The 26,496-nt window shown below is 50.5% G+C and overlaps 1 protein-coding gene across 1 annotated transcript; it reads left to right on the forward strand.

The window, feature by feature from the left end:
* Positions 1-1,150: 1,150 nt before the first annotated feature.
* On the forward strand, positions 1,151-26,496 carry TMEM268 (transmembrane protein 268). Its single transcript, XM_045579857.1, has 9 exons — positions 1,151-1,183; positions 4,740-4,927; positions 9,209-9,318; positions 11,975-12,082; positions 13,106-13,255; positions 18,113-18,223; positions 19,806-19,886; positions 20,729-20,917; positions 23,885-26,496. The coding sequence occupies exons 2-9, from the start codon at positions 4,819-4,821 to the stop codon at positions 24,062-24,064; spliced, it is 1,038 nt and encodes a 345-aa protein (XP_045435813.1). The 5' UTR covers positions 1,151-1,183; positions 4,740-4,818; the 3' UTR covers positions 24,065-26,496.

The following is a 26,496-nucleotide window of genomic DNA, read 5'->3' on the forward strand; positions in this document are numbered from 1 at the left end:
AAGTCCCGTGGTCTGGGAGGCCCCCAGCAACCTGGCAGTCTCTGTTGCATTAAAAATACACCCCCGTTCTGACTCAGCTGCAGGATGCAGGCCGTGGCATGTAGCAGCCCTGTGACTGGGACCATCCCAGCACAGCCTGTGAGCAAGAGTGGGAACCACCTACCTGTCCACTGGGGGGAGGGGCCTTCTCACAGTATATGGGAGTCTATGCACCTCTTAAAAAAGAGAGGTAGAGTGGGGTGTTCTGGCATGAGGTGAATACCAAAGAACTTTTGTTGAATTAAAAAGTAGTGTGCCCAGAATAGAATAGGTTCCCTTTTGTATGAACACACACACACACACGTATGTGTGTGTGTGTGCCCGCGCGCATCTGTCCATCTGTGCTCCGTGGGAAAATACACAAGTTCCTGCTTTCCTAGGGGAGGGAGGAGGCCTTTTGCACTGAAACCCCGAGTGAAGGTGCTGGGGGTGGCAGCCAAAGTCTAGCGAATTGCTAGACGTTTCTGGCAGCTGCCAACACAGAGATTTGTCTCATTAAAAAGCATGAAACAGTATAGAGGTCTTTTTTTTTTTTTTTTTTTTTTTTTACAGAAAACAAAGGCACAGAGACCTTACATCGTTTACCGAAGGTGCTCTCAAAAGCCAAGACCTGGTGGCTTAGAGCTCAGGTATCCTGGTCCCCACACCGATGGTCTTTAACAACACACACACATATAATTCCCCTATAAAACACAGGTCCCTGAGAAGGTTCTGATCCCCGGCATTGCCTCATCCACCGCGTCCCGTGACTGCGTTCGGCGGGGGCTGGACCTCGGAGGAGGTAAGTTGCTGCTCAGACAAGGGACGGACCTCTCCGAGCCTCCCAGAGGGGTCGGAACTTGTCCCCGAGGGCCACCCCCCACCACCCTCCCCCCTGCGGGATCGCCGCACGTGGTCGGGAGCGCGGAGGCGCTTCCTGGCGCCCCGGGGGAGCCCGGGCGGACAGAAGACCGCTCCCAGGTCGGCTCTGCGGGTCCCTCCCGCCCCCGAGGCGGGCCCCGCGGGCGGCTCCTCCGGGCGGGGTGAGCGCGGGCGGCCCGGGCGGGCCCGGGAGGCGGCGCGGCGCGGGCGGCGGCGGGAGGCGGAGGCGGCGGCGCGGAGGGGCGGCGGCCCGACCTCCCGTGTCCCGGGGCGGCGGCGGCGGGTGAGTGCGCGCCCGCGGGGCCGGAGCCCAGATTGCAGCCGCGGCCCGGCCTGCGCGGCCGCCCGGCGCCCCTTCCCGGCTGCGGTCACCGCGGCGGCGCCCCAGCTCCTTCCGGACGCTCCTGGGCCCCTTCCTCCGCGTCCCGGGCGCGGGAGCTGCCCTCGGGCGGATCCCAAGAAGCGGTGGCCCGTGGGGGTGATTTCTGGGGTGAGGGGGAGACCCCGAGACAGCAGGCCCAGAGCAGGACCCGAGGTTCAGTGCCGGGGGGGGGGGGGGGGGGGGGGGGGGGGGGGGGCAGCCACAGCTGCTCAAGGCCAAGGCCAAGGCCAGGCTGGGGGGTTACCCCCCGCATTCGCTGAATGAGCCCTGTTCCGCGTTGGCCTCGACCCAGATGGACTCCCTGGCCTTGCATAGTTCACTTTCATTTTTGGGTCTTAATGTTCTCATCTGTAAAATGGAGAACCTGGGCCCATGGTTTTTCAAGTCTTTTTTTTTTCATCCCCAAACGTCTGTAAAGTCCTCGCTCTTTCCCCAGGAGTTTATTGCCTTCTTGCTTCAGAGCCTGATCCAGGTCCTCTTGGGGTTTCTTGGGACTTTGCAGTTTGACAAAAACAAAACCTGACTAGTAAAAGCTGGGGTCTTTCTTTCCGAAACCCCCTACTTCTCTCGACCCCCCCCCCCCCCCCCCCAGCCCGATTTCTCAAATCTCAGCGAGGCGTCTGGTTCCTGGGGACGCTGGGCACTCAGAGTTTGCAGAAATGGAGACCTTTGTTCAGCAGGACTTGAGGACATCTGTCTTTCAGGGACTTGCCACCTCGCTAAAAAAGACGGACAACTGGAAGTTGTGGTTAAATGCAGAATCATCAAAGGCAACTTAGAAAACTTGGAGAAGCTGGGTGGGGGACAGATGGCCAGTTATTTGCAGGAGCCCCAGAGCTACGCTCACTCCCCAGCTCCACCCCTCCCCATGTTTGTCCCTTCCTCCCCATGGGACCGGATCAGCCCTGGGCAGGATCCTGAGCTCAGCACAGGCTGGTAGGTAAAGGGTCAATGTCTGCCCGTGGCCAGTCTTGCCAGCATCCGTCCTGTCCTTTGCATCTGATCTGTACCTCTCCCCTTCTTGGCAGTATCTCCCTCACCACCTGTGCCCAGCCTTCCCACCGCCCCAAGGTGCTGCTGCTCACACCCTCTGAGTGTTTTGTTTGGTCATAGATTCTTCTCTCTCTTCCTCAGAGTTTGTCTCTTCCATCAGATGGTGAATCCCCCGTGGGGAGGGCTGAAGAGGGACTTACCAATTTTTAAAAAATATATATATTTTACTGATTTTTTTACAGAGAGGAATAGAGAGCTAGAAACATCGACCAGCTGCCTCCTGCACACCCTCCACCGGGGATGTGCCTGCAACCAAGGTACATGCCCTTGACCAGAATCGAACCTGGGACCCCTTAGTCCGCAGATCTACGCTCTATCCACTGAGCCAAACCGGTTTCGGCTAGGGACTTACCAATTTTTTCCCCCTGGTTTTATAGAGAGAAAGCACGGTGCCCGGCACTATTTCTTAGGGAACGTCTCTGGAGTAAAAATAACAGCTATATTCCTTCAGCGATTCCTCTTTGCCCAGCCCTGCTTGGAGTGGTTTACTTGGAGGGACTCTTTAAGCCAGGCGTCCTCAAACTTTTTAAAGTGGGGGCCAGATCACGGTCCCTCAGAGAGCTGGAGGGCCGGACTATATGAACTACTAATTCCTACTGTAACACCTCGGCTGCGCTCACTGCCCAAAAAACCTGGCGGGCCGGATCCAGACTCCTCTGCCGGCCGCATGTGGCCCGCGGGCCGTAGTTTGAAGACGCCTGCAAGCCCTCACAACAACTGAGTTACTATTATTATCTGCATTTGCATGCTGAGAGAGGGCAGAGAGAAGTTAAGTAACTTGCTCAAGGGCACACAGGTGGGAAGTGGCGGCACTGCAGGCTATTTAGCCTTTGCTTTAAATAGCCTTCGGTGGAAATGGCTCTAAGGACTGCGTTTTCCTGGTGGGCCTGGGAGGTGAGCAGGCGAGGCAGGGAAGGGCTTCAGTGATTGCCATGTGTAGGGCAGACATCCTTGGGTTGTTGTTGCTTTCATGTCTCTTGAGGGTACAAGGTAAGAGGAAGGAAGGAAGGGGTGATAGGACTGACTGGTAAATGCTCAACAGTGTTTGGGAGTACCTGCTGTGGGTGGGGTGAGGGGCAACGGTCCCTGCCTCCCAGAGTAGGGCATCTCAGGTGCAGGCTGGAATTTGTTGCTAGATCACACTTTGCAGTCCCCCTCAACCCTCTTCCTGTCTCCCTTCCTTCCTCCCACCCATCCTCCCTCCCTCCCTCCCTCCCTCCCTCCTTCCTTCCTTCCTTCCTTCCTTCCTTCCTTCCTTCCTTCCTTCCTTCCTTCCTCCCTCCCTCCCTCCCTCCCTCCCTCCCTCCCTCCCTCCCTCCTCCTTCTCTTCCTCTTCCTCCTCCTCCTCCTCCTCCTCCTCCTCCTTCTCCTCCTTCTTCCTCCTCTTCCTCCTCCTCCTCCTCCTCCTCCTCTCTCACTTTTTTTTACAGGTGGTGTAAAGGACAGTCTCAGAGATACCTGGACCTGGGTCCTGAGGCTCAGGGGCATGGGAGTTATGGGCTTGAACTCTGGAGCCAGCTGGCCTGGGCTCACCTGCTGGCTCCACAGCTTCTAGCTTGGTCAGGTTCTCTGGGCAGATCTCTTCCCATCTTTGACCCTCAATTTTCTCTCCTGTGAAATGAGAAAAGCCTCTGAGGGGCCTGATCGGTGCAGGGTACTGGGTGTTACGTTTGTACTTCTCTCTGTTATCCCCACAGCGGTTATGGCAAGTAGGCCTCCATGAACCCATTTGACAGATGAGGACGGCTCAGGGAGTTCAGTACCTTGACATTAAACATCTTTTATTTCTAGCATCCTATCAATTCTTTGCAGCAACCCTGTGGGGAAGGTACCACTGATGAAATATAGGGAAGCTGAAGCTCTTTGCGGTTAAACCACTTACCCACGTTTACCTGACCTGTACGTCCTTGAACTGACCTTTACACTGGTTAGTCTGACCTTGGGGATCATGTTCTTGAACCCAAACCTCTGATAGGGACCCTGATTGCCAGAATATCTGGGTATTTTTATTCTTCATGCTCATAACTTTAAAAAAAATTTCCCCCACTATCCTGATGTTCTTTATCATTTGTATTTTGCAATGTCTCTGGGAAACCCTTTAAGATTCTTCATATGAACAAGTCTCCCCATGATGAATGTACCTGTGCTGCCCATAGTAAGGGATTGGAAATCCCACAGGCCTGGGAGTGGGGCCCCGGCAGCTCCTGAGTTTCTTGACTCCCCGATGTGATGCGTGATGCGTCTGATCTGGAGATGGTCCCCCAGAAGGGAAGTTCTCAGCAGTCAGCAGTCGAGGTCTGGAAGGGTTTTAGTTCTCAGTGTGAGCAGAGAGACCAGAGTGAAGGGGAGGAGCCCAGCCTGCTCAGGTCCTGGCCTGAAGTTCTTTCTTTGCTGTTTTCTGAAGGCGGGTGAAGCTGAGCTGGCTGTTCCAGAATGAACCAGAGCGCAGAGAAGGGGAAGTAGACACCCGCTGGTTGTCTGCTATGGCCTGTGAACCGCAGATGGGCCCTGGCGGGGCGGCCGGCCCCTTACCCACCTCCTCTCCTGGCTGGAGTGCCCTGCCGGTGGGGAGCCCTCCTGGCTGGGGACAAGGTAAGGCCATGACCTCGATTCCTTTCCCCCTACTGCTAGCTGCTACTCTCCCCCGGATCCTGAGTGTGGAGGGAGGGCAGTGGGGGGACACAGAAGTGCCTTTAGATGAGGGTGGGCATTTGGGAATTTGTTTCCAGGCCTGTGTCTGTCATCTCTGCCCATTCTCTCTGTCACTGCCTCCTTAGATCAGGCCAACATGACCCTCTGCTTGGATTTTTGCTGTAGTTTCCTGGCTGATCTCATCCCCATCTTGCCTCTTTTAGCCATCCTTTATTTTTATTTATTTAAAAATATATATTGATTGATTTCATGCCGAAACCGGTTTGGCTCAGTGGTAGAGCGTCGGTCTGCGGACTGAAAGGTCCCAGGTTCGATTCTGGTCAAGGGCATGTACCTTGGTTGCGGGCACATCCCCGGTAGGGGATGTGCAAGAGGCAGCTGGTCGATGTTTCACTCTCATCGATGTTTCTAGCTCTCTATCTCTCTCCCTTTCTCTCTGTAAAAAATCAATAAAATATATTTAAAAAAATATATATATATATATATTGATTGATTTCAGAGAGGGAGAGAGAGAGATAGAAACACCAATGATGAGAGAGGATCATTGACCGGCTGCCTCCTGCACGCCTCCCAGTGGGGATCAAGGCTGAAACCCTGGCCTGTGCCCTGATCGGGAATCAAATCGTGATCTGGTTCATAGGTTGATGCTCAACCGGCCGGGCTGCTATCCATTCTTTATATGCATCCAAAAAGATCTTTATTTATCTAAAAGATTTTTCTTTTAATAATCCATGAGAGATCTTTTTTTTTTTTTAAACTTTATTGTTGAGAGTATTAAGATGTCCCCGTTCCCCCCTCCTCTGGATCCCTACCCACCCTGGCCTTCATCACCTTATTGTCTGTGGCCATGGGTAATGTGTATATGCATATAAGTTCTTTGGTTAATGCCATGAGATATCTTGGTTGTGTATTTTCCAAAGTACGTTTCCTGCCACATCTTCCAAAAGATTCCAATAGTCTTTCCAGTGCAATGAAAGATGCTGTCCTCACTTCTTTTTTTGAGAGCACTATATTCCTAGTGACTTTAGTACATACATTATCTAGTAAGGAGAAACATTTACAGCTATCAGAAACATTTGCATTAATTTTGAATGGAATCAGCATTTTGCGTGTTTCCAAGAAAGCAGCAGTTTGAACTCACGACTTGGTGACAAGCACGTATCTGCTGAGGGAAGGGACGAGAGGGCACAAGGGTTCCTCATTTTACTACTGTTATTAGAAAACAATTTACCCATACACAACAGTGGAATGAAACCGAATGAAGTAATTTTCCTTCAGAACTTTGAAGACATTACTCCGCTGATTTTCGGCAAGCCAGTTCTTATTCCTTTGTAGGAAATCCCCCCCCAAACACTCACACACTCACATACACACTCGCACACATACACACACACACTTGCACACTCACACACACTATCACACACACTTTCTCACAAACACACACAAACAAGTACACACTCACACACATACACACACACATGCTCACACACACCCATACACACTTGCACACATACACACACGAGCGCACACACACACACACACACACACACCCTCACACAAACACACACAAGCACACACACACTTCCTTGGTAGCTTTTCACATCTTTCCCCCTAATCTAGTGTGAAAACAAGCCTTTCTCAGTGGAGGAATTGCTATTTTCACTTTACGGAACAGATGAAAGAGATGATTGCCAAGAACCCAGGACCTCTGGTTCGGAAGGCAGACAGAGGAACCGTGGGGAGTGTTTGCACTGCTCGGGAAAACATTTGTTCAGTGGCAAAGCGCCTGCTGGGGAGCAGTTTCCATTCTCTGAGTGTGGAGTCCAAGCCTCCGTGGGCGCCCCAGTCCATGCTGTGTGATGGAACGGGGAGCTAGTCTGGGCCCCATCCAGTGTGCGTGCCTGCATTTTGTGTATTATCTTTTCTCCTCCTCTCTCTCTCTCTCTTACTTTCATTTCCTCTGGTAACATTGGTCAAGTACCTTTGTTCATCTTTCAAAGGCTCCTTTTCTTCTCCATGATAATGGTGTCCACCTCTTAGGGCCCTTGGAGGAGTAAATGAAATCATGACTTGAAGCCTGGTACATAAGGCTCAAATTCCAGAAGCTATTCTTACCTTACTTTATTGTTCTATTTTATCCGTATTTTACTTCATTGTTCTATCTATCCTTATTGTCTTTTTGCCTAGTTTTTCTCATTTGCTTATTATTATTATTTTCAATCCTCATCCCTGAGGATATTTTCTATTGACTTTAGAGAGTAGGAGGGTGGGTAGAGTATAGGAGGGAAAGAAGGAGAGAGAGAGGGAGAGGGAGAGAGAAACATTGATGTGAAGGAAAAGTATCGATTGATTGCCTCCTGCATACACCCCAACTAGGGGCAGGATGAACCTGCAACCGAGGTACGTGCCCTTGACCAGTAATCGAACCTGGGACACTTTGGTTCTTGGGCTGACACTCTAATCACTGAACCAAACCAAACCAACCATGGAGTTGTTATTATTATTATTATTATTATTTATATATTTTATTGATTTTTTACAGAGAGGAAGGAAGAGAGAGAGAGAGAGAGAGAGAGCTAGAAACGTCGATGAGAGAGAAACAGCAACCAGCTGCCTCTTGCACACCCCCCACCGGGGATGCGCCTGCAACCAATGTACATGCCCTTGACCGGAATTGAACCTGGGACCTTTCAGTCCGCAGACCGATGCTTTACCACTGAGCCAAACCGGCTTCAGCTATTATTATTTTTTAATCCTCACCCTAGGATATGTTTTTATTGATTTTAGAGAAGAAGGGAGAGAGAGAAAGAGAGAGAAGCATTGATCAGTTGCCTATACATGTGCCCTGACCAGAGATTGTACCTGGAACGGGGGCATGTGCCCTGACTGGGAACTGAACCTGTAACTTTTTTGGTGCATGGGATGATGGTTCCAACCAACTGAGCCATCTGGCCAGGGCTCGCTCATTTGCTTATTTTTAAATCTAATTTTATCATTTTATCTTCTTAAAATTTATTTTTATGAAGCCACCTTCAATCCTTTCTGGTGTGGGAGTACAAACAAATGCAGTTGACCCTTGGACACACGGTTTTGAACTGTGTGGACCCACTGACAGGCTGATTTTTCTCAATGAATGCCTGTATGTTTTCAATCCCTGGTTGGGAGTTTGCGATGTGGAAGGCCAACTGTACACCATTTAATGTAAGGCACCTGAACATCTGCGGGTTTTGGTATCAGTGAGGGGTCCTGGAAACCAAGCCCCCGTGGATACTGAGGGAAAACTTAAGTTTCACTTGGAGGCAGCAGTTGCACTCGGATTTTCACACTGGGAGGGGTTTCCAGTAAGTCAGTGTGCGTCTTTCTGTAGCTGCTTTAACAAATTACCACTGGCAGAGAGGCTTGCAGAGCATAGGTTTACCTCTCAGGGTTAGAAGTCTGACTTTGGCCTCACTCAGTGGAAGTGCCATCTCAGCAGAGCTGCATTCCTTCAGGAGGCTCCGGGCAGCCGCTGGTTCCTTGGCTTTCCCAGCTGCTAAAGGCCGCCCACATTCCTTGGCTCATGACCCCTCCCCCATCTTCCAAGCCAGCAATGCTCTGTCTCTCTGTGCCTTTCTTCCAGTCACGTCCCTCCCGACTCTCTTGTCCCCCTCTTCCACTTTTAGGGATCCTTGTGGTTATATCGGGTCCACCCAGATAATCCAGGGCAGTCACCCAATTTACAGCCAGCTAACTAGCAACAACGTCAAGTCCATCTGCAGCCGTGTACATAACACATGCACAGGTTCTGGGGAGTGGGGTGCGGTCTATTGTTCTGCCTACCACAGTTGGTTATCTCAGACTCTGTACCCACCGGGACCGTAAGAGCTGAGCAGTGCTTGAATGAATGTCTACAAATCATCTCCTCGGTGTAGTTTATTGTTGTCTCTGTTGAAATATCCTTTGTGATGGGGAGCTCAGTACCCCCATTCTGTGTGGACAGCTCTCATTTTGGGGAGGCTTTTCCCTGCATGCTCTCCCATGGTGTCCTAATAGCCTCCACGCTCCGGCCCCCAGTTCTGCCTCCTGGGGGCTTTCCTGTCAACTCCGGTTCTTCTGTAGGGAATTGAGGTCACCCACCTGTCCCTCCTTGCCATGGGGAGGCTCTCGTGGCCGGAGGAGGTGACAGGCTCATCCACAGCGGTAGTGATTGCTCAGCCAGGTGAAGCTCCTGTCTGCTTTCAGATCTCCGCAATGGCCAGGTCCTTACGGTTCTCCGGATCGACAATACCTGTGCACCCATCTCCTTCGATCTGGGAGCCGCAGAGCAGCAGCTGCAGACCTGGGGCATTCAGGTGAGTGCTGATTTGATTACATCCTTACTGTTTTCCCTTCCTCCCATCTATCCATCCATCCATCCATCCATCCATCCATCCTTTCATCTAGTTATTCACAAACTAATTTATTAAACATGTGCCATATCGTTGATATGGTAAGGGAGAGAAGGGAGATGTGTTAGAACAGTCCTCTCTTCCCCGTTATTTCACTTTACAGATGTGCATTTTGGATGCCCACTCTGCCAGGCACGTTGCTGGGCACTAAATAAACACTGCAGAGGTGAATAGGCCCCAGTGCCTGTGCCCACACTGCTCCCAGCTCCCGGTAGGGAGATGAACCCGACAGTCTGATATTCGTGCTGCAGGAGAGGACTGTGTAAGGCATGGAAGACGCCTTCACGGGAGAAAATGAGAAACCTGCCTGGTGTACGGCAGTGGTTCTTAAAGAACCACTCACAGAGGGGCAGATATGGGATCCGGGGTCTTGAGGAAAAGTGGGAGTTTGCTGGGCAGACAGGGGGAAGAGCATTTTAGGAGAGGACACATGATAGGATTCATTAGCTGATAATGCAGTACCTTTAAGCATAGTGATCCGAGGTCTAGGCATCACAGATCCATAGTTCTGGACGCAGATCTAGCTTTCCTTAGTGCCTGCGTGACTTGGGACAGGTGACAACCTCTCTGAGCCACTGTCAGCATCATTAGTCCCTGTGACAGGGTTCTTGTGATGACTGAGTGAAGTAATGCCAGGGGAACACTGCCCTGTCTCTTCAATTACAGAGTGAATGCTCAGAAATTGTAGCTGGTGCTGTCGTCATTAAGTATCTTAGCTGCTGTTTTCTATTTAAAAAAATATATATATTTTATTGATTTTGTACAGAGAGGAAGGGAGAGAGATAGAGAGTTAGAAACATCGATGAGAGAGAGTCATCGATCAGCTGCCTCTTGCACACCCCCTACTGGGGATATGCCCGCAACCAAGGTGCATGCCCTTGACCGGAATCGAACCCGGGACCCTTCAGTCCCCAAGCCGACGCTCTATCCGTTGAGCCAAACCGGTCTTGGCCCTAGCTGCTGTTTTCTTCCCCAGCGTGGGGGGCCTTTTCCTGCGCTTCCCAGGGAGGCTCAGTGATGGATGGGGAAGGTACTCGGTGAATTTTACCCTGCAGCTTTTAGAGTTTACGTCTTTTAACTGAATTGCATTATTGTGTAAAGCAACATTTCCTCACCCTTGAAGGGAAATGTCCCAGATTGATAGTGCTAAGCCCACATCAGCGCAGGAGCTGGTTTATCTTCCCACGTTTCCTTCCAGCCTTTGTGGAGAAGAACATTTTCCTTATAAACAGTTATCTTTAGGTGGGGTTCTCTTCACCCATGAACAGTTTACATACTGTCCCCACACAGCACCTTTCCTGGTTACGTTCTGTTTTCCTTTTTTAAAAAGTATGTTTTTATTGATTTCAGAGAGAGAGGAAGGGAGAGGCAGAGAGGGTAGAAACATCACTGGCGAGAGAGAATCATTGATCGGCTGCTTCCTGCACGCCCCACACTGGTGATTGAGTCTGCAACTTGGACATGTGCCCTGACCGGGAATTGAACTGTGACCTCTTGGTTCATCGGTCAATGCTCAACTGCTGAGCCACACCAGCCAGGCCAAATTCTGTGTTCTTAAGCAGTCCACTCTTGTGGGGTCTTTTGCACTACGGCATTATTGTTTGGGCAGGAAGGTGTGAGTTTTCAGAACTTTGGGCTGTATGAATAGTTGCTGATATTGCAGTACTCATAATAGCACTTGTTCACCGTGGAACCAGCACTGGGCCAGCATACACATACACTTAGATACACATATCTGTCCAAGAAGACAAAACCAACTGCGGTAGGCAGAACAAAGCCCCCCAAAATGTCCAGATGATATGTATAAACATAGTACATACTGGTATATACTTATTGTATAAGTACCGTATCATCTTATTTAATACTAGAGGCCCAATGCACGAAAATTCGTGCAGGGGTAGGCCTTCCTTCCCCTGGCTGCTGGCTTCAGCTTCTCTCCAGTGCCTGGGACCTAGGCTGCTTCTTTCCTCTGGCTGCTGGCAGGCACCCGGGACCTGGGCTGGCTTCTCTCCGGCCCTGCTTTGTCAGGAAGGATGCCCGGAAGACGTCCAGTCTAGTTAGCATATTACACCTTTTATTATTATAGATGCACACCACCCTTACAAGGTGGGCACTCTTATCCTTGATTTACAGAATCTGTGGCTCAGAGAAGTGCATTTCCTTTCTCCAGGTCACACAGCACATGAGTGGCAGGGCCAAGGTTTGGACCCAGGGCCAGCTGACTCCCAGGCCTGTGCCTTAAACTTGAGGCTATCCCGGTCGGCCATGAGGTACCGAGCCTCGGCTACAGGGATCCCTCTGTGGGATGTCCTCCTGGCTTTTGAGCCGCCCCACCTCGCCAGGGATGCCTGACCTTTCCTGAGCCGGGAGTTGTGTCCTGTGGTCTCCATCAGAGCTCTGAGCTCCTCATTCTGCCTCTGGTCCAGCTCAGAGCGAGCCGGGTCCCCCAGCCGCATGATAGTCATGTGAGCTGGGAATGACACGCTTGCTGGCGGGAAGGAGGTGGGGGGCGGGGGCTCTCTGAGGCTGACGGATCTCTTTCTCTGGGGTGGCCAAGCAGGTCCCGGCTGACCAGTACAGGAGCTTGGCTGAGAGCGCCCTCTTGGAGCCCCAAGTGAGAAGATACATCATCTACAACTCCAGGCCCATGCGACTGGCCTTCGCTGTGGTGAGGAGGGGGGTGACACCCCGTCCTGCTGCCGCCACTGTGGCATTGCTGGATTCGGCGTCCTCCGGTGAAGCCTGTTGGTGTGGGTGCGGGTTTGGGGGCTGGGAAAGGGCAGCACCCCTGGACCTGGACCTGGTATAAGGGAATTTGTGGCAGGGAGTGTGACCAGGTCCCCATGCAGAGGATGGGAGCAGGGTTTACTGGGGGCAGAGCCTGGTATTGTGGATCTGCAGACCCAGCACTGAGGCTCCAGACTCGGCACCTGGTTTCGGTCAAGGCTTCTCTCTGGGACTTGGTTTCCCCATTTGTTCAACAGATAGGTCCATTTTAGCTCTACTCATGTGTGGTGTATACACATGTGTATAGATACATATAAACATACATGTATACCTACAGATATACAAACACACATATGCATACATATCTATGCCGGAGCCAGTATTTGAACCCAGGCACTCTGGTTCAACCCCTCTTAATCACTGTGACTTGCTGCTCCTCCGTGGAAAATGGTCAAATAGAACTCTTAACCCCTATGTGCTGCTTCTTAGGAAGGAAAAGAGATGGCAACTGGCTTTCATTAACTTTCTAATGAGTGCTATGCTGTTAACATAAGTTATCTTATTGATCCCAGTATCAGCCCTGTGAAGTTAGTATCATCCCCATTTTACAGATGAGGAAACTGAGGCTCAGAGCGTTGTTATAAGTTGTCCAGGCCACACAGCTGTTGAAGGATCACTGTGGGGTTCTGCCTCAAATTTCTCTCCCTCCCAAGCCCCCTGTCCTTTTCTGTTTTACTTAAAATCAGTGCAAGCAGGGATTTGGAGTAACTATTCTCACTCCATTTTCCTACCTTCACTTACGATCAAGAAACAAGGACTCATTCTCATGGGTCCCAATCAGTCTCTCACGGGCCCTGTGAGCTCCGTGCATCCAAGGTTGTGTCAGAAGTGTGTCCCCTCGAGTGGAGCTGCCTTGCGCGAGGACTGGCGTTCCTGACCTTGCTCTTGCCCCGGCTTCCTGCAGGTTTTCTATGTGGTGGTGTGGGCCAACATCTACTCCACCAGCCAGACGTTTGCCCTGGGCAACCACTGGGCCGGCGTGCTGCTCGTGACCCTGGCCGCGCTGAGCCTGACGCTGACTCTCATGCTCATCTTTGAGAGACACCAGAGGAAGGTGAGAGGTCCGGGGACCCCAGCCACGTCCCCTCTGGAAGGCTGTGCCGGCAGGAGGATTCCCAGTCAGAGTTTTTCCTTTGACCCGCTTCGGCAAATGGCTGCCACCTTGAAATTCATACCGGCCCATGTGCCCAGTGACTCAAAGAAATTAAGCCACACGTGTGATTAAATCCTCCCTGTTTTTCCTGTCGGATCCCTGTGGGTTGTTTCTATGGCAGCAAGCTGTGTTTTGAGAGTCTGGGAGGTGAGAGAGGGCACAGAAAGCCAGTATTTGTGTGGCACTTAGAGGTTACTGAGTCCTGTCACTCGCCTCCGCCCCACATGCTCAGGGAGCCTGCAGCCTAGGCATGTGCTTCCCTCATCTCATTGCTCCCTCCCCGTGTATGTATGGCTCACTAAAGTATTCTGCTCTGAGCGAGGAGGGGGTTACTGAGGACCGGGTCCCTGAGGCCGAGGGTTGAGGGAGTTGGGTGGGTGCTGGCTCTGTGCTCTGTTGACAGTCTGCTCTGTTGACAGTCTCATCTCATTTAACTCAGCAGCTACTTTCTAGGCAGTGAGTGGGTGGTCAGAGTTAGGTCTCTTGGCCCGATCCCACTGTGAGTGGTGGAGTCGGGGTTCAAAGCCCAAGACCTCTGATTCCCCATCTCTTTGCTCCCTCCCGCGTATGTGTGGCTCACTAATGTATTCTGCTTCTTTAACATACTTATGGGCACTTCCTATGTGCTTGATCGTCTGTTAAGGGCTTTACGCACATTAACTCATTACTAGTAAACCTGTCCAGTAACTCTCTGGGTAGAGTCTTCCATAGTCATTTTACAGATGAGGAACCGTAGGCTCCTAAAGGCTTTAGGAGTAGTCTAATCTCATGCTGGCAATAAATGGCAGAGCTGGGATTCAAGGCCAGGATACTGAGATTGCAAGCCAAGTTCTCTGTTAAGACCCATCTCTCTTGGTATTTCATGTTTGCTGTGGCAGCTCACCGTAAACGTAGTAGCTTAAAACAACCCCGATTTATTAGCTCACAGTTCTGTGGTGTGGAAGGTTGACACAGCAGGGCTGCGTCCTCTCTGGAGCCTCCAGGGAGACTCTGTTTCCCCACCTTTTCCTGGAGGCCGCCTGCGTTCCTCGGCTCATGTTCCCTTCCTCCATCATCAGAGCCGGCAGTGGCAGGTGGAGTCCTTCCCACCTCTTTGACTCTGAGTCTTCTGCCTCCCTCTTCCACTTTTTAAATGTTTATTTTAAAACAATATTTTTTATTTCAGAGAGAGAAAGGGGGAGGGAGAGAGAAAGAAAACAGAAACATCAGTGATGAGAGAGAATCCTGCATGCCCCACACTGTGGATCAAGCCTGCAGCCCAGGCATGTGCCCTGACCAGGAATGGAATCGAGACCCCCTGCTTCATAGGTCCATGCTCAACCACTGCGCCACATCAGCTGGGCCCTAGTCCGCTCTTAAGGCTCCTTGTGATTACACTGGACCACTTGGCTAATCGGGGACAATCTGCCTGTTTTAAGGCCGGCTAATTAACAGCATTACTTCCATCTACACCTCTATTCCTCCCACATGTGTCAAACACAAGGCCCGCGGGCCAAATCCGTCCCGCCAGGCCTTGCAATGTGGCCCGCACCGCGCTGTCATCACTGCACTCCGCTGCGTTTCCATCACAATGACAGTTTATGACTGTTCAGTAAACCATTCGGCCCGCGATTTAGGCTGGATTTTAGATTTTGGCCCCTTCTCTGATTGCGTTCGACACCCCTACTCTTCGCCGTGGAATGGAACATGCTCACAGGTTCTGGGAGGAGGACTTAGGCATGTTGAGGGGAGCATTATTCTGCCTACCACACCTCTGCCGTCTTCCCAGTGCCGAGAAGGCTCTCCCAGCACCTGGCACAGAGCTGGACTCTGAGATCTTTAGCAAACACTCCGCTCTCACCTGACTCAGGAGGAGAGGGTGGCGTGTTTGGGGTGTCGGGAAACGTGGTCGGGCTTTGGGGGATGAGTGTCATTTAGCGCCTGTGCACACAGGGACACATAGGAACTTTATGGCTTCATCGTTCCGAAGAGATCTTTGACTTTGCACAGATGAGGCTGACGGAATAATGCTTCCTGGGGCCCTGTGGAAGCTTTCATGGCCCTTGTGCTCGGCCGCTGAGAAGCAAACCGAGCTGGCTGTTCCTGCAGCTAGAAGCTTCTCTGAGGGAGGCAGAAAAAGCAAAGGATACGCTGCTTTAGCAGGAGCAAGCAGAACACTGGCACCTGGCTAGTGCTTCGAGGATGCAGATGTAATTAATGCAGGCCAGGGAATGCCTACGGTGGCTCAATGCCTCCTTTCCCCCTTCCATCCTTGTTCAGCTGGTAGGTGTGAAGCCCCTGCAAATACCAGAGAATGTGCCAGGTGCAAGGCACAGAGGTGAACAAGACCTGGTGTCTTACCCACAGGTGCAGCAGGGAGGCCCTACATACAGAGGGACACTTCTATTATCACTGTTTGCTCATTCAGGGGATCCCTCCAGGGTCCCTGCCTTCCTAGTAATGACTACCATTTAATGAGCACCTACTATGTGCTCTGTCTTTGGAACCTGATATCGATGCCCAACAACAGCCTGAACAGGGAGGCAGGACACCTCTGCCCCTTGGAAGTTATTATTTATTCTCTCAGGGCCTTCGATCTCTCACTTGTAAAATGAGATGACAATTGTGGCATCCTCCACCCCACCCCTGAGATTAGAGAATTAAGTGACTTAATAGATGCCAAGTTCTCATTATCATACCTGCTATAAAGTATGTGCTCAGTAAGTGTTAACTGTCACAGTTATTGAGTCTTTTGGCCAGTGGGGAAAAAGGCTCAGAGAGGTTAAGTAACCAGTCCTTGGCCACACAGCTTCCTCAGTTCTTGCCTCAGCTCAAGGACTTCTTCCTCCTCGGATCCCTGTTACTCATGAGCATGCATATCCCTCTTCCTGACCATTGTCATTCTTACAATGGCGGACCTGCATCAGGTAGCATCCTTGAGAGCCTTAGCGCTTTGCATATACTGCCTGCTTCCCCTTGTTTGGGGCATTAATATCCTTTCTCAAAATCAAAAGGTTTGTGGGGAAGGCAGGTAAGCCATTGCCGTGTATCCCATATAGAATAATGCATGTTGCTAGGGCACGTGGGAAGATCCTAAAAATATTTGTTGTGGTCAGTGTGGTACAGTGGAAAACACTGGGTTCTCAATTCAGTATCATCATTGGAATGATATCATTACCTGACACGATTCGAGTGTTTGTTCTTCCCAGGGTTCTGTGTGGATGAACTCATTTTGTCCTTGTTATAAGCCTTGCTATGACAGGGTGTGAGCATCTCCAATTTGGAGATGAGGAGATGGGGGCAGAGACACAGTGAATAATTTGTCCAAAATTATGCAGGTAGTGAGAGGTGGAGTCAGGTGAGGCAGGTTTCTGAAAGGGGGAAGCACCCTTGCGAACACTAGGCCAATGGTCGGCAAACTCATTAGTCAACAGAGCCAAATATCAACAGTGCAATGATTGAGATTTCTTCGGAGAGCCAAATTTTTAAAACTTAAACTTCTTCTAACGCCACTTCTTCAAAATAGACTCGCCCAGGCCGTGGTATTTTGTGGAAGAGCCACATTCAAAGGGCCAAAGAGCCACATGTGCTCGACCACGGCTCTAGGCAAAACAAAACATAATCATTCCTTGATTTTCATAGTAGTGGCATTCCTGGAACATTCACTGTGTTTTAAACCTGTTTGAAAACAAGCGCACTGTAGGCTTAAATGTAAAGTGGCGTTAGGTTGGCCAGCCGGAGAATGATGAGTAGACTTTTCACCCAGAGGACGTGTTTAGTCCAGGTTGCCAGGAGACCGTTCTTCTATGTGGGAGTGTCTCTCATGGGACATGGCCTCCGAGGGAGGCATGCAGTTAGCTTCCCTGGCCCTTGTGCCTAGGGGCCAGCTTTGCCAGCCATTCCCATGGCAGCAGAAAGAGTCTTCTCACATTTCCGAAAGCTTCCTAAGGCTGTCCCACCCTTGTGGGAACCATTGTCCTAACTGAGCTGCTTTCTAATGGCATCTAAGCCCTTAGTTGGGACGGGGGGGGAAAGGGGGGAGTCTCTTCCCCAAACCATTACTGTGGACCCTGACACCCTTCTCCCTTCTCCCCAGCCTGCTTAGCTTTATCTTGTCAGTTAAATCTGTCATGTCATTGGTTTGCCTGGGAAAAGGAAACAGTTGCAGAGGGTCCCCAAGCTCCACTGAGGGTCAGACACTGTGCCAGATACTTCAGAAAGTAGGAACCTTGTAGACATAGTAGGTGCTTTACTGACACAATAAATGCCCAGTCCCTTACACCCTTTCTTTCCCCCACCAGCCCCTTCCAACTCTCCTCTATCCTCCCTCCATCCCCCCTCCATCCTGCCTTCCTTCTCTCTCCCCCTTCATCCCCCCTCCTCCTGCAGATACCTATGGCCCCTGACTGTGTCCCAGGCACTGGCCTAAGTGCTTCACACACACAGACTCAATTCAGGCTCACCACATTCCTAGGAGTCAGAGACAGTCTTTTTCTTTGTTCTGCACGGCTGAAGAGCTCAAGACTCCGGGAAGGGACTTACCCAGACCAGGGCCCCACAGCCCGGAAGTAGCAGAGCTGGGCTTCAACTCTCCCTGACACTATTGGATTGATTGTCTCAGCAACTCCACAATCCCATCTGATAGAGAGGACGTGGTGTCTCGAAGAAAAGGACTGTCCCATAGTGTCTAGGGGTGGGGTGGGGTGTGGTCATTTCTGGTGCCCGAGGGCTCCCTGGCAGCAAAGAGGTCTGGCCACGGCTGGTGTTTTTGTCTTACAGGCCAACACCAACACGGACCTCAGGCTGGCGGCTGCCAACGGAGCCCTGCTGCGACACCGCGTGCTGCTGGGCGTGACGGACACGGTGGAGGGCTGCCAGAGCGTGATTCAGGTACGTATCTCCGAGAGACCTCTCCTTGCCGGCCCACGTTTGGGCTGATGGGAGCGGTGGCCCCATGTTCTCCCAGTCTGCGCAGTGTCTGCCCGAGTCTGCTACTAAGACAGTGTAGGCAGCCCTTCTCTTCCTCCCTGCTCCTGTGTTCCTTCCTGGAGACTTCTCTGAGGGGTACCCAGCAGCCTGGAACCTCCATGGGGCAAGCCGGAAGGGAAGCTCAGAGACAGTCAGCATTTAGTCAGCAAACCTGGGGCCCCTCCTCTGTGCCAAGCACATGCAAGGCCCCGGGAGAGGCAGGTCAGATCCTGAAGGCATTGTCCAAGTGGCTCGGTGGTTTTCTTTGCCCTAAGGACAGCGGGGAGAACTTAGTGACTAGTATGAGGTCACCCAGTGGGTCCTGTTCATCCTACAAATATTTTTAAAAAATATATTTTATTGATTTTTTTACAGAGAGGAAGGGAGCAGGATTGAGAGTTAGAAACATCGATGAGAGAGAAACATTAATCACCTGCCTCCTGCACACCCCCTACTGGGGATGTGCCCGCAACCAAGGTACATGCCCCTGACCGGAATCGAACCTGGGACCCTTGAGTCCGCAGGCCGAGGCTCCGTCCACCGGTTAGGGCCATCCTATAAATAATAATTGGGGTGAGGTGGAGTGGGGGATAGAGGTGTCTGGGGTGAGTGGTGGGTAGGGGTGGAGATGAAACAAGAGTAGCTATGAAGTGATCATTGTTGAACCAAGATGCTGAGTAGCTGGAAGTTAATGACATCATTTGCTCAACTTTTGCATCTGTTTGTAAAATTTCATAAGGAAAAAGAAAAGAAATTAACTTAAAAAAAAGTTCCTCGAGGATGAGACAGTGGGAGAGATTAGTTGGCAAGAGGGGTGTGACCTTGGGTCTCATGGATCGGTCACTGGGAGGAGGGAGGTCTGGGATCAGAGGAAGTGGTCAGTGGTTGGAGGTGTGAGACGTGGGCTACCAGATTCTTGCAGAACGTGGGTGAAGTGTGGCAGGTTGGAGCTGTCAAGATGATCTGATGGGTGAACATGGAGGATTTCTGCCTGGCTAGGTTTAATCTGGCTTCCTGGGGACTACTGAGGTTGTGGCGGAAGGGGTGGTAACGATGAGGTGAGAGGTCTTCGTCCCCTGCTCCTTTCCCCCCAGAGCACCCACGTCGATGACCTCTGACCTGGCCGGGGGTAGTGGGGGGCCGGGGGGGCAGCTCTGAAGGGCTTCATTCATTTGCATGTTGGATTCCAGAACGAAGGGCCCCTGAAGATGAAGGCAGTGGCCTTGGATGGATTCGTGATGTCCAGGGCAGGTTGGAGTCTCTCAGAGGCTTAGTGACTGTGGGAGGTGGGGTTGCAGCCTTTTGAGCAGTTGTATGCACAGAGCCAGTTTTCTATATGAAGGAGAACTTGCTCCCGCTGGGGATTCTGGGAGAGAGCAGAATGGCATGTTCCCACCAAAGGCCTCTGGCAGGGTGGCAGGAGACAGAAGACCATCTCAGGGAGGGAGGGTTCAAGGTCAGGCTGGCTTCGAGCCCCAGGGCTCACAGCTTCTTCTTTCCCCAGCTCTGGTTTGTCTACTTTGACCTGGAGAACTGTGTGCAGTTTTTGTCTGAACATATTCGAGAAATGAAAACTAGCCAAGAGGTAAGATGCCTTAAATGAAAAACAGACAGAATAAACCAGGAGACCAGATTGTAGAGATCGCCTTGGCTTCATGTTGGGAAATGCCTACGGAGAACTTACTTAGGAGGAAGGACACTGTCACATCAGGGGTGGTTTTGCCGAGGGAATGAGGTCTTTGTAACTAAGTAATCTCCTTTTCTAACTATTGGCATTTTCCACATTTCCTCTGGGGAGTATATGTTTGTTTATAATATAATAATAATAATAATAATAATAATAATAATAATGAATGTTAATAATGAAGATCCTGGTAGAGGAAAGTACCATGCATTTAGGCGGCTTTCACTTGTTCACAATGCCTGCCCACCATTTATAAATAAGATCAGATGAGGAAACTGAGAAGTCCTGTCACCACCCTCTGGTGGTCACAGAGCCAGTTGGTAACTCCCCGTTCAGGACCCGGCCCTCCTGTCTCCGAGCCCTGGAGTCAGCCTTTCCCTGGGCCCTATAAGCGGTCTTGAAGTCAGGATTGTGGGTTAGCCTGATCCTGGCCCACTGGCTTCTTTATGGCTTTGGGCAAGGCCTTTGAGCTTCAGTTTGCTCATCTGCAACGTTCAGGGAGTTTCCCCAGGCTGCTTTGAGAGCAAATGAGAATATAAGGAAAAGTGCTTGAGGATCGCTGAAGGACCATCCTTTTGTGGGGAATGACCTGGTCTCTCCAGTGTGCCTCAGTTCCACCTTCTCCCAGCGTGTGAGTCTGTAGAAGGCCCATCCATCCTCTGTAATCTGCAACTCAGGGCCTTGGTCTCCCACGTGCCACCCACTTGGGACACACATCCGAGCGCCCTCTGATTCCTTTGCAGCCTTTGCTGAGAAGCAGGTTGAGTCAACTCTGCGTTGTCATGGAGACTGGGGTGAGCCCCACGACGATGGCAGAGGGGCCCGAGAACCTGCTGGAGGAAGCTCCTCTCCTGCCCAGCAGTCCCCGTCCCACAGAGAGGCCACTTGTGCAGACTGAGCTTCACCAACTGGTTCCAGAGGCTGAGCCGGAGGTAATGGTCTCTCCTTCCCCCCTCACCCCCCAGGGGGTGGTTGGGCCACCTTCTCTCCTGGGATATTTGCATAGACTCCGAGTGGGAGTTGTAAATTCCGAGGAACATGGCTTTCCTCAGTTGGTAGAGATCATACAGTTCTAGCCTGCTAGTTTTGAATATTTTTTTCCTCACTCCCCACCACCCCCAGCACTTCAGAAAATAGTTTATAGGAGTTATTTATTACTCACTGGGTTTCCCCCCATTTTTAATATCTTGGACATTCTTTTTGGCAGTTTCACTGGATGTGTAGTTGTGTGTTGATGGATCATTGGTTGCTTATCCTAATCCTGAATGTTGATTATGGGAACCCTTAACACGACCCGTGTGATTAGGGCCCACTCAGGGTCCAGTTTCTGGAGGAAGCCACACACTAAAATGAAGAGAGTTAATTTGGGACAAATGGGGGGCCAGGTGGGAGTCAACCTCTAGTGGGAAAACTCTCTAGGCTCTGGCCTTGCTGTCCCTTTTATTGAGGCTGCTATGGGATACACCCATTACCCTTAAGCAGCTTTGGGAAACACTAATAGCCCTTAGGCAGGCAATAAGCGGATTATCATATCAGTAAGGATTTACATGATTACAAGATGGGGAAGTTGCCTCAGTTACTATTGTCTCAGTTAGATAGGGTGTGGTTGGCTCTGACCTTTCAGAGCTTCAAGATTGACCAGCCTCTTTCTATTAGTGAGACAATGATTGGTTTCCCCGCAGTTGATGAATATTTAGGTCGTTTTAAAGTCTTTTTATCAATCTTATCTACTTCTTTTGCAGTTAGACATTTAAATCTTAGCCAGTGTGGCTCAGGGGATAGAGCGTCAGCCCTCAGACTGAAGGGTCCCACGTTTGATTCCAGTCTAGGGCACGTATCTTGGTTGCAGACTCCATCCCCAGTCCTGATTGGGTATGTATGGGAAGTAACCAACCGATGCCTCTCTCTCACATCGATGTTTCTCTCTCTGTCTCCCCCCCTTCCTTCCACTTTCTCTTAAAATCGACGGAAAAATACCCTCCAGTGAGGATTAACAAGAAAAATATTTTTAAAAATTAAATCTTTTATTCATCTCTGTTGAATCCCAGTTCCTCCAGCCCCAGAGTTCTGTTGGTCTTGCTAAGCTATCTGCTGGGTTTGACCAGTGCTGGCAGACCAGAAACCTGGTAATGTATTTGTGGCTCATGCTGCCCTCTTCTCACTATGAGGATATACCTGCTGTCTAGGAAACATGCGATGAGGAGTGAGCTCAGGCATGGTGTATGCAGGGGAGTGGGGGGTTTGCACATAGGACTATTACAAAAGAAAAAGATAAATATATTAATCTCGTCTCATGGAGTTTTAAAAAAAATAGTTACTTAAAAAATATATTATTGATTTCAGAGAGGAAGGGAGAGGAAGAGAAAGATAGAAACATTAACGATGAGAGAGAATCATTGATTGGCTGCCTCCTGCACGCCCCACACTTGGGATCAAGCCCACAACCCAGGCATGTGTCCTGATCAGGAATAGAAGCTGGGACCTCCTGGTTCATAGGTTGGCACTCAACCACTGAGCCATGTCAGTCAGGCCCCATGGACTTTTTTTTTTTTTTAAAGTACACAAAAGATGGATAGTATCACGTACTCTATTGTGGCATGCATGTTTGAGTTTATGCGAAATAGCCTATTAAATATGATGGGTCTTTAAATTTATCTTCTCAAATTCCTTCAAATCAATAGTAATACAATTTCCTGCTCTGAATATCTAATCTGTGTGTGTGCACATGTTTGTGAAGTAGCTGCCCTTATAACTTAGCGAGAAAAAAATATAATCAATGTGCATGTCTCAGCCTCAGCCAGGCGTCCTATTTCAGTAGGAAATCTGTGCCTGTGAAAGATGGAGAAATCGTTATAATGACCTCTTACATTTCGACAGCTTTTTGTTTTATCATGCATAAAATTCTTTAGCATGCTTTCTGAGGTATGGATTAGTTTTTCTTCTTCTCTGGTGGATGAAATAGCTTCTAAGAAGTCAGCTGACGTGCCCAAGGTCACAGAGCAAGGGAGAATGTGGCAAAGCCAAGGGCAAAAGCCAGGGGGTATTCTGTTCCTGCCCACCCTCATTCACTCATTTTTTTTTTTTTTAATGTATTTATTGATTTTTTTACAGAGAGGAAGGGAGAGGGATGGAGCGTTAGAAACATCAATGAGAGAGAAACATCGATTAGCTGCCTTCTGCACACTCCCTACTGGGTAAGTGCCTGCAACCAAGATACATGCCCTTGACCAGAATCAAACTCAGGACCCTTGAGTTCGCATGACAACGCTCTATCCACTAAGTCAAACTGCTTTTGGCTGGGTCCCAGACCTTAAGGCAAGAACCATTCCGGGGATCCAGACTAGTAGAACACATTGCCTATCCCTTTATTGGAGTCTAAATATCCAGGCTAGTCCAGACCACCATTTCATCATCCCGAGTCCCTGCCCTTGACACTAACCTCTCACCTGGGCCCATAGTGCCCTCTAGTGACCACACCTCTTTCCCAGCGTGATTTTCTTCAGTGTGTTTCCTTGTCCTCATGCATTTTAACAGACTCATAGACATTGGAAACTGCACACAGTGTGTGTGTATGTGATTGGCTGGGATAAATTAGTGCTAAATTCTCTCACACTTGAAGTTCCGTAGTTTTTGTGTGCATATTATAATCGCCTATCAGCAGTTAGGCTACCCACTTCAGAGATAAGGAAACTGAGGCTACAGGAGCCTCACAGCGTCAATTGTTGCAGAGCTGGGGTTCCAGACCAGACCAGACCAGGCATCTTCCAAGAGCCCCAGACAAGGGCCTGGCCTGGTTCTTTTCAGTGAGCATCCCTGCCAGCCCAGGGCTGTGAGGACCGCTTGGCTTCCCCACGTGCACGAGCAGCGTGGCCCTCACTCTGCTTCCCTGCCTCTTCCAGGAAATGGCCCAGCAGCTGCTGGCAGTTTTTGGCGGCTACTACATCCGGCTCCTGGTGACCTCCCAGCTCCCCCAGGCAGTGGGTACACGGCACACAGACTCTCCAAGGGTTCCATGCCCCTGCCAACTCATAGAAGCCCACATCCTGGGCACGGGGTGCTGCCCGTTCCTGGCCAGGTGACCTAGGGACGAAGGTACTCATCCTCCTCCAGGACAGAAGGCGCGGAGTCCAGGAGGCCTGGGAGCCCAAGGTGGCCCATGGTGATCCCTAGGCGAGGAGAGAAGCATCTGGGGACACTCTGAAGGGTGTGTCACATCAGCAATGGGGTGGCGTGCTCACTGCGGGTCCCTGCACGAACGGGACTGTTGACATCCCTTGATGACCCCAGGCCTTTTCAGAAGCAGTGGTTGCCAGCTGCTCCCCTCTGCAAGCTACTCTCCAGGATGCTCGGAACTGCGTGCCCGGAGGGAAGGGCTGCTCTGCCATCCTGCTCACTGTCTGAACAGCCCAGCAAATGTGAAGATGACCATCAACATGTGGTCTCTGATGATGCCCCCATCTCCACCCTCTCACGTCAGATGGGGAAACAGAGGTTCTGGGAGAAGGATGGTACTCTGTGAGGCACTGCCTTGGGCCTCTAGGATGACAAGGCTGCCTCTTCCCAACCTGAAAGAAAGAGGTCGGTTCTCAGAATGGTCTCCTCCTTTATACATTTTCTCCTGTATTTAAGGAAAAACAGCGGTACCTCTGCTTGGCGTCTGCCAGTACCCAGGCTACCAGGAGACAGAGGAAAGAAACGGACAGCACATAACTGTTAGTGGGGCTGCCTGGAGAAGATCCATTTTGAGGACTTATTTTTGCTCAAAGGCCTGCGTGCTTGTGGCTGTGGTTGTACACTGCAGGTGGAGAGCAATGCCCAGCTTTCTGGCCCTGGCACTACACTATCCCGGAGGAAGCATGCACTGTCACCCGTGGATTCCATGAAGAGCTGAGGCTTCAAGATCTGGCCTTCATTTGCAATTTGGCCTCACATCCCACCAAGTAAAAAGTTTCATACGTTTTGCAGGAGTGACATACCTATGCCATAAAAGCTGTTGGCTCCTGTGCATGCTTCAAAGCCCTGCCTTTCTCACCCCATCTCTAGGAAGCTTTCCAACACAGCCAGGCCTACGACTGTCCGCCTCCTTTTACATTCTTGATGTAGCTGCTGCCTTTACTGATGTTTTGTTTTGTTGATTCTATTTTCATGTGCACATGCTATTTTCGTACCTAGACTATAAGTTCCTTAAGGAAAAATACTACACCTTCTCTTTTGTGAATGGCCTAGTCCTGCTTTGTCATCTCCGTAGTAGCTTTTGCAAGTAGCTTTTTGTGAGATCAAACAATGAGGTTGGCACAGACCTGGGTTCTGGTCCTGAACTGCCACTTCTAGCTGAGTAACTTTTGGCTGCTCCTCAGTTTACCCATCTATGTAAAGGGTAGATTCCATTCCTCTAAATGGCCCTTCCAAAGCCAAAGTTCTGGAAATGTCCTTTATTTTTTTGCTTCATTATAGCCCTTGGCCTGTCTAACTTCTATGCCTTCATGCACATATAGAAAGGTTCTAGAGCTGCAGTCGCCAACCTTTGGGACCTATCCGACCACCAGTGGTCCGCGGACCACCAGTTGGCAACTGTTGTTCTAGAGCCCCACATGCATGAGGTGTCCCAGTCTGTTGGACAGAACACTGACTTCGCTAGCAGGAAACCTGGATTCTCACTCCAGATCTGCTGCTTCCTAGTGGCCTTGACCTTGGTTAGGTCACCTAACCTTCCTGACTGTCATTTAACTCTTTTAAAACTGGATCTGGTGAACATGAAATGTAATAAGGTGGGTGACTTGCCATGTAAGAGATGAGTTTAACTATTGCTTCCTCTGAGCCAGAGGAGAGAAATCGTGTGTAGAGCAGCCCTTGAAAATGGCTGTTTTAGGCATTTCTCTTCAGCCAGATTTTAGGGCAGTTTTGCTCAATGAGAATTATTCATGAAGGTGATTATTACTCTCTTTGTCACCTGCCACAGAGGAAGTGTGGGCTGTGAATGTGATCAGTAGAAGCCCGTAGTTACCATCCAAGCATAAAATCCTGGTAAGTATAATAATAAAAATGTGTGGAAAACCGGAAGTTTTCCCATGTTAGGGCTTAAAGGGTCCTTGTGTGTCCTTTCCTCCGTTCCTGACGGTCTCCCCTGCCGGGGTGGGGCGTCCAGCTGTGCCACGAGGTACAGCTTTCTCATTGAGGAAATTCTGTCATCTCTGTCTTACCCACTTCACAGGACTGCTGGGAAGATCAGATTCCACAAATGAAGGCCGTTTGAAGGCCGTGTTCATGGCAGCCATGGCGATGGGGGAGGTGGGACAGTGTCTGAGGTGGGCGCTTGGGTTCTAGAGTCACACTGATTCCAATCCGAGTCCTCCCCACCCTGAGGTCTCACTCCTCCCATGTGGAATGGGGAAAGGAATACCTTCCCGGCAGGTTATCGTGAAGAAAAATGATTAAAAAAATGTCAAGTGCTTGCACCTTTGAATTGCAAGCTTGAGAAAGGGCTCAATAAATAGTTGCTATTTTTCTTAAA

The sequence above is a fragment of the Pipistrellus kuhlii genome, unplaced genomic scaffold (genome assembly GCF_014108245.1).
Source record: "Pipistrellus kuhlii isolate mPipKuh1 unplaced genomic scaffold, mPipKuh1.p scaffold_m20_p_12, whole genome shotgun sequence".
Taxonomy (NCBI): Eukaryota; Metazoa; Chordata; class Mammalia; order Chiroptera; family Vespertilionidae; genus Pipistrellus; species Pipistrellus kuhlii.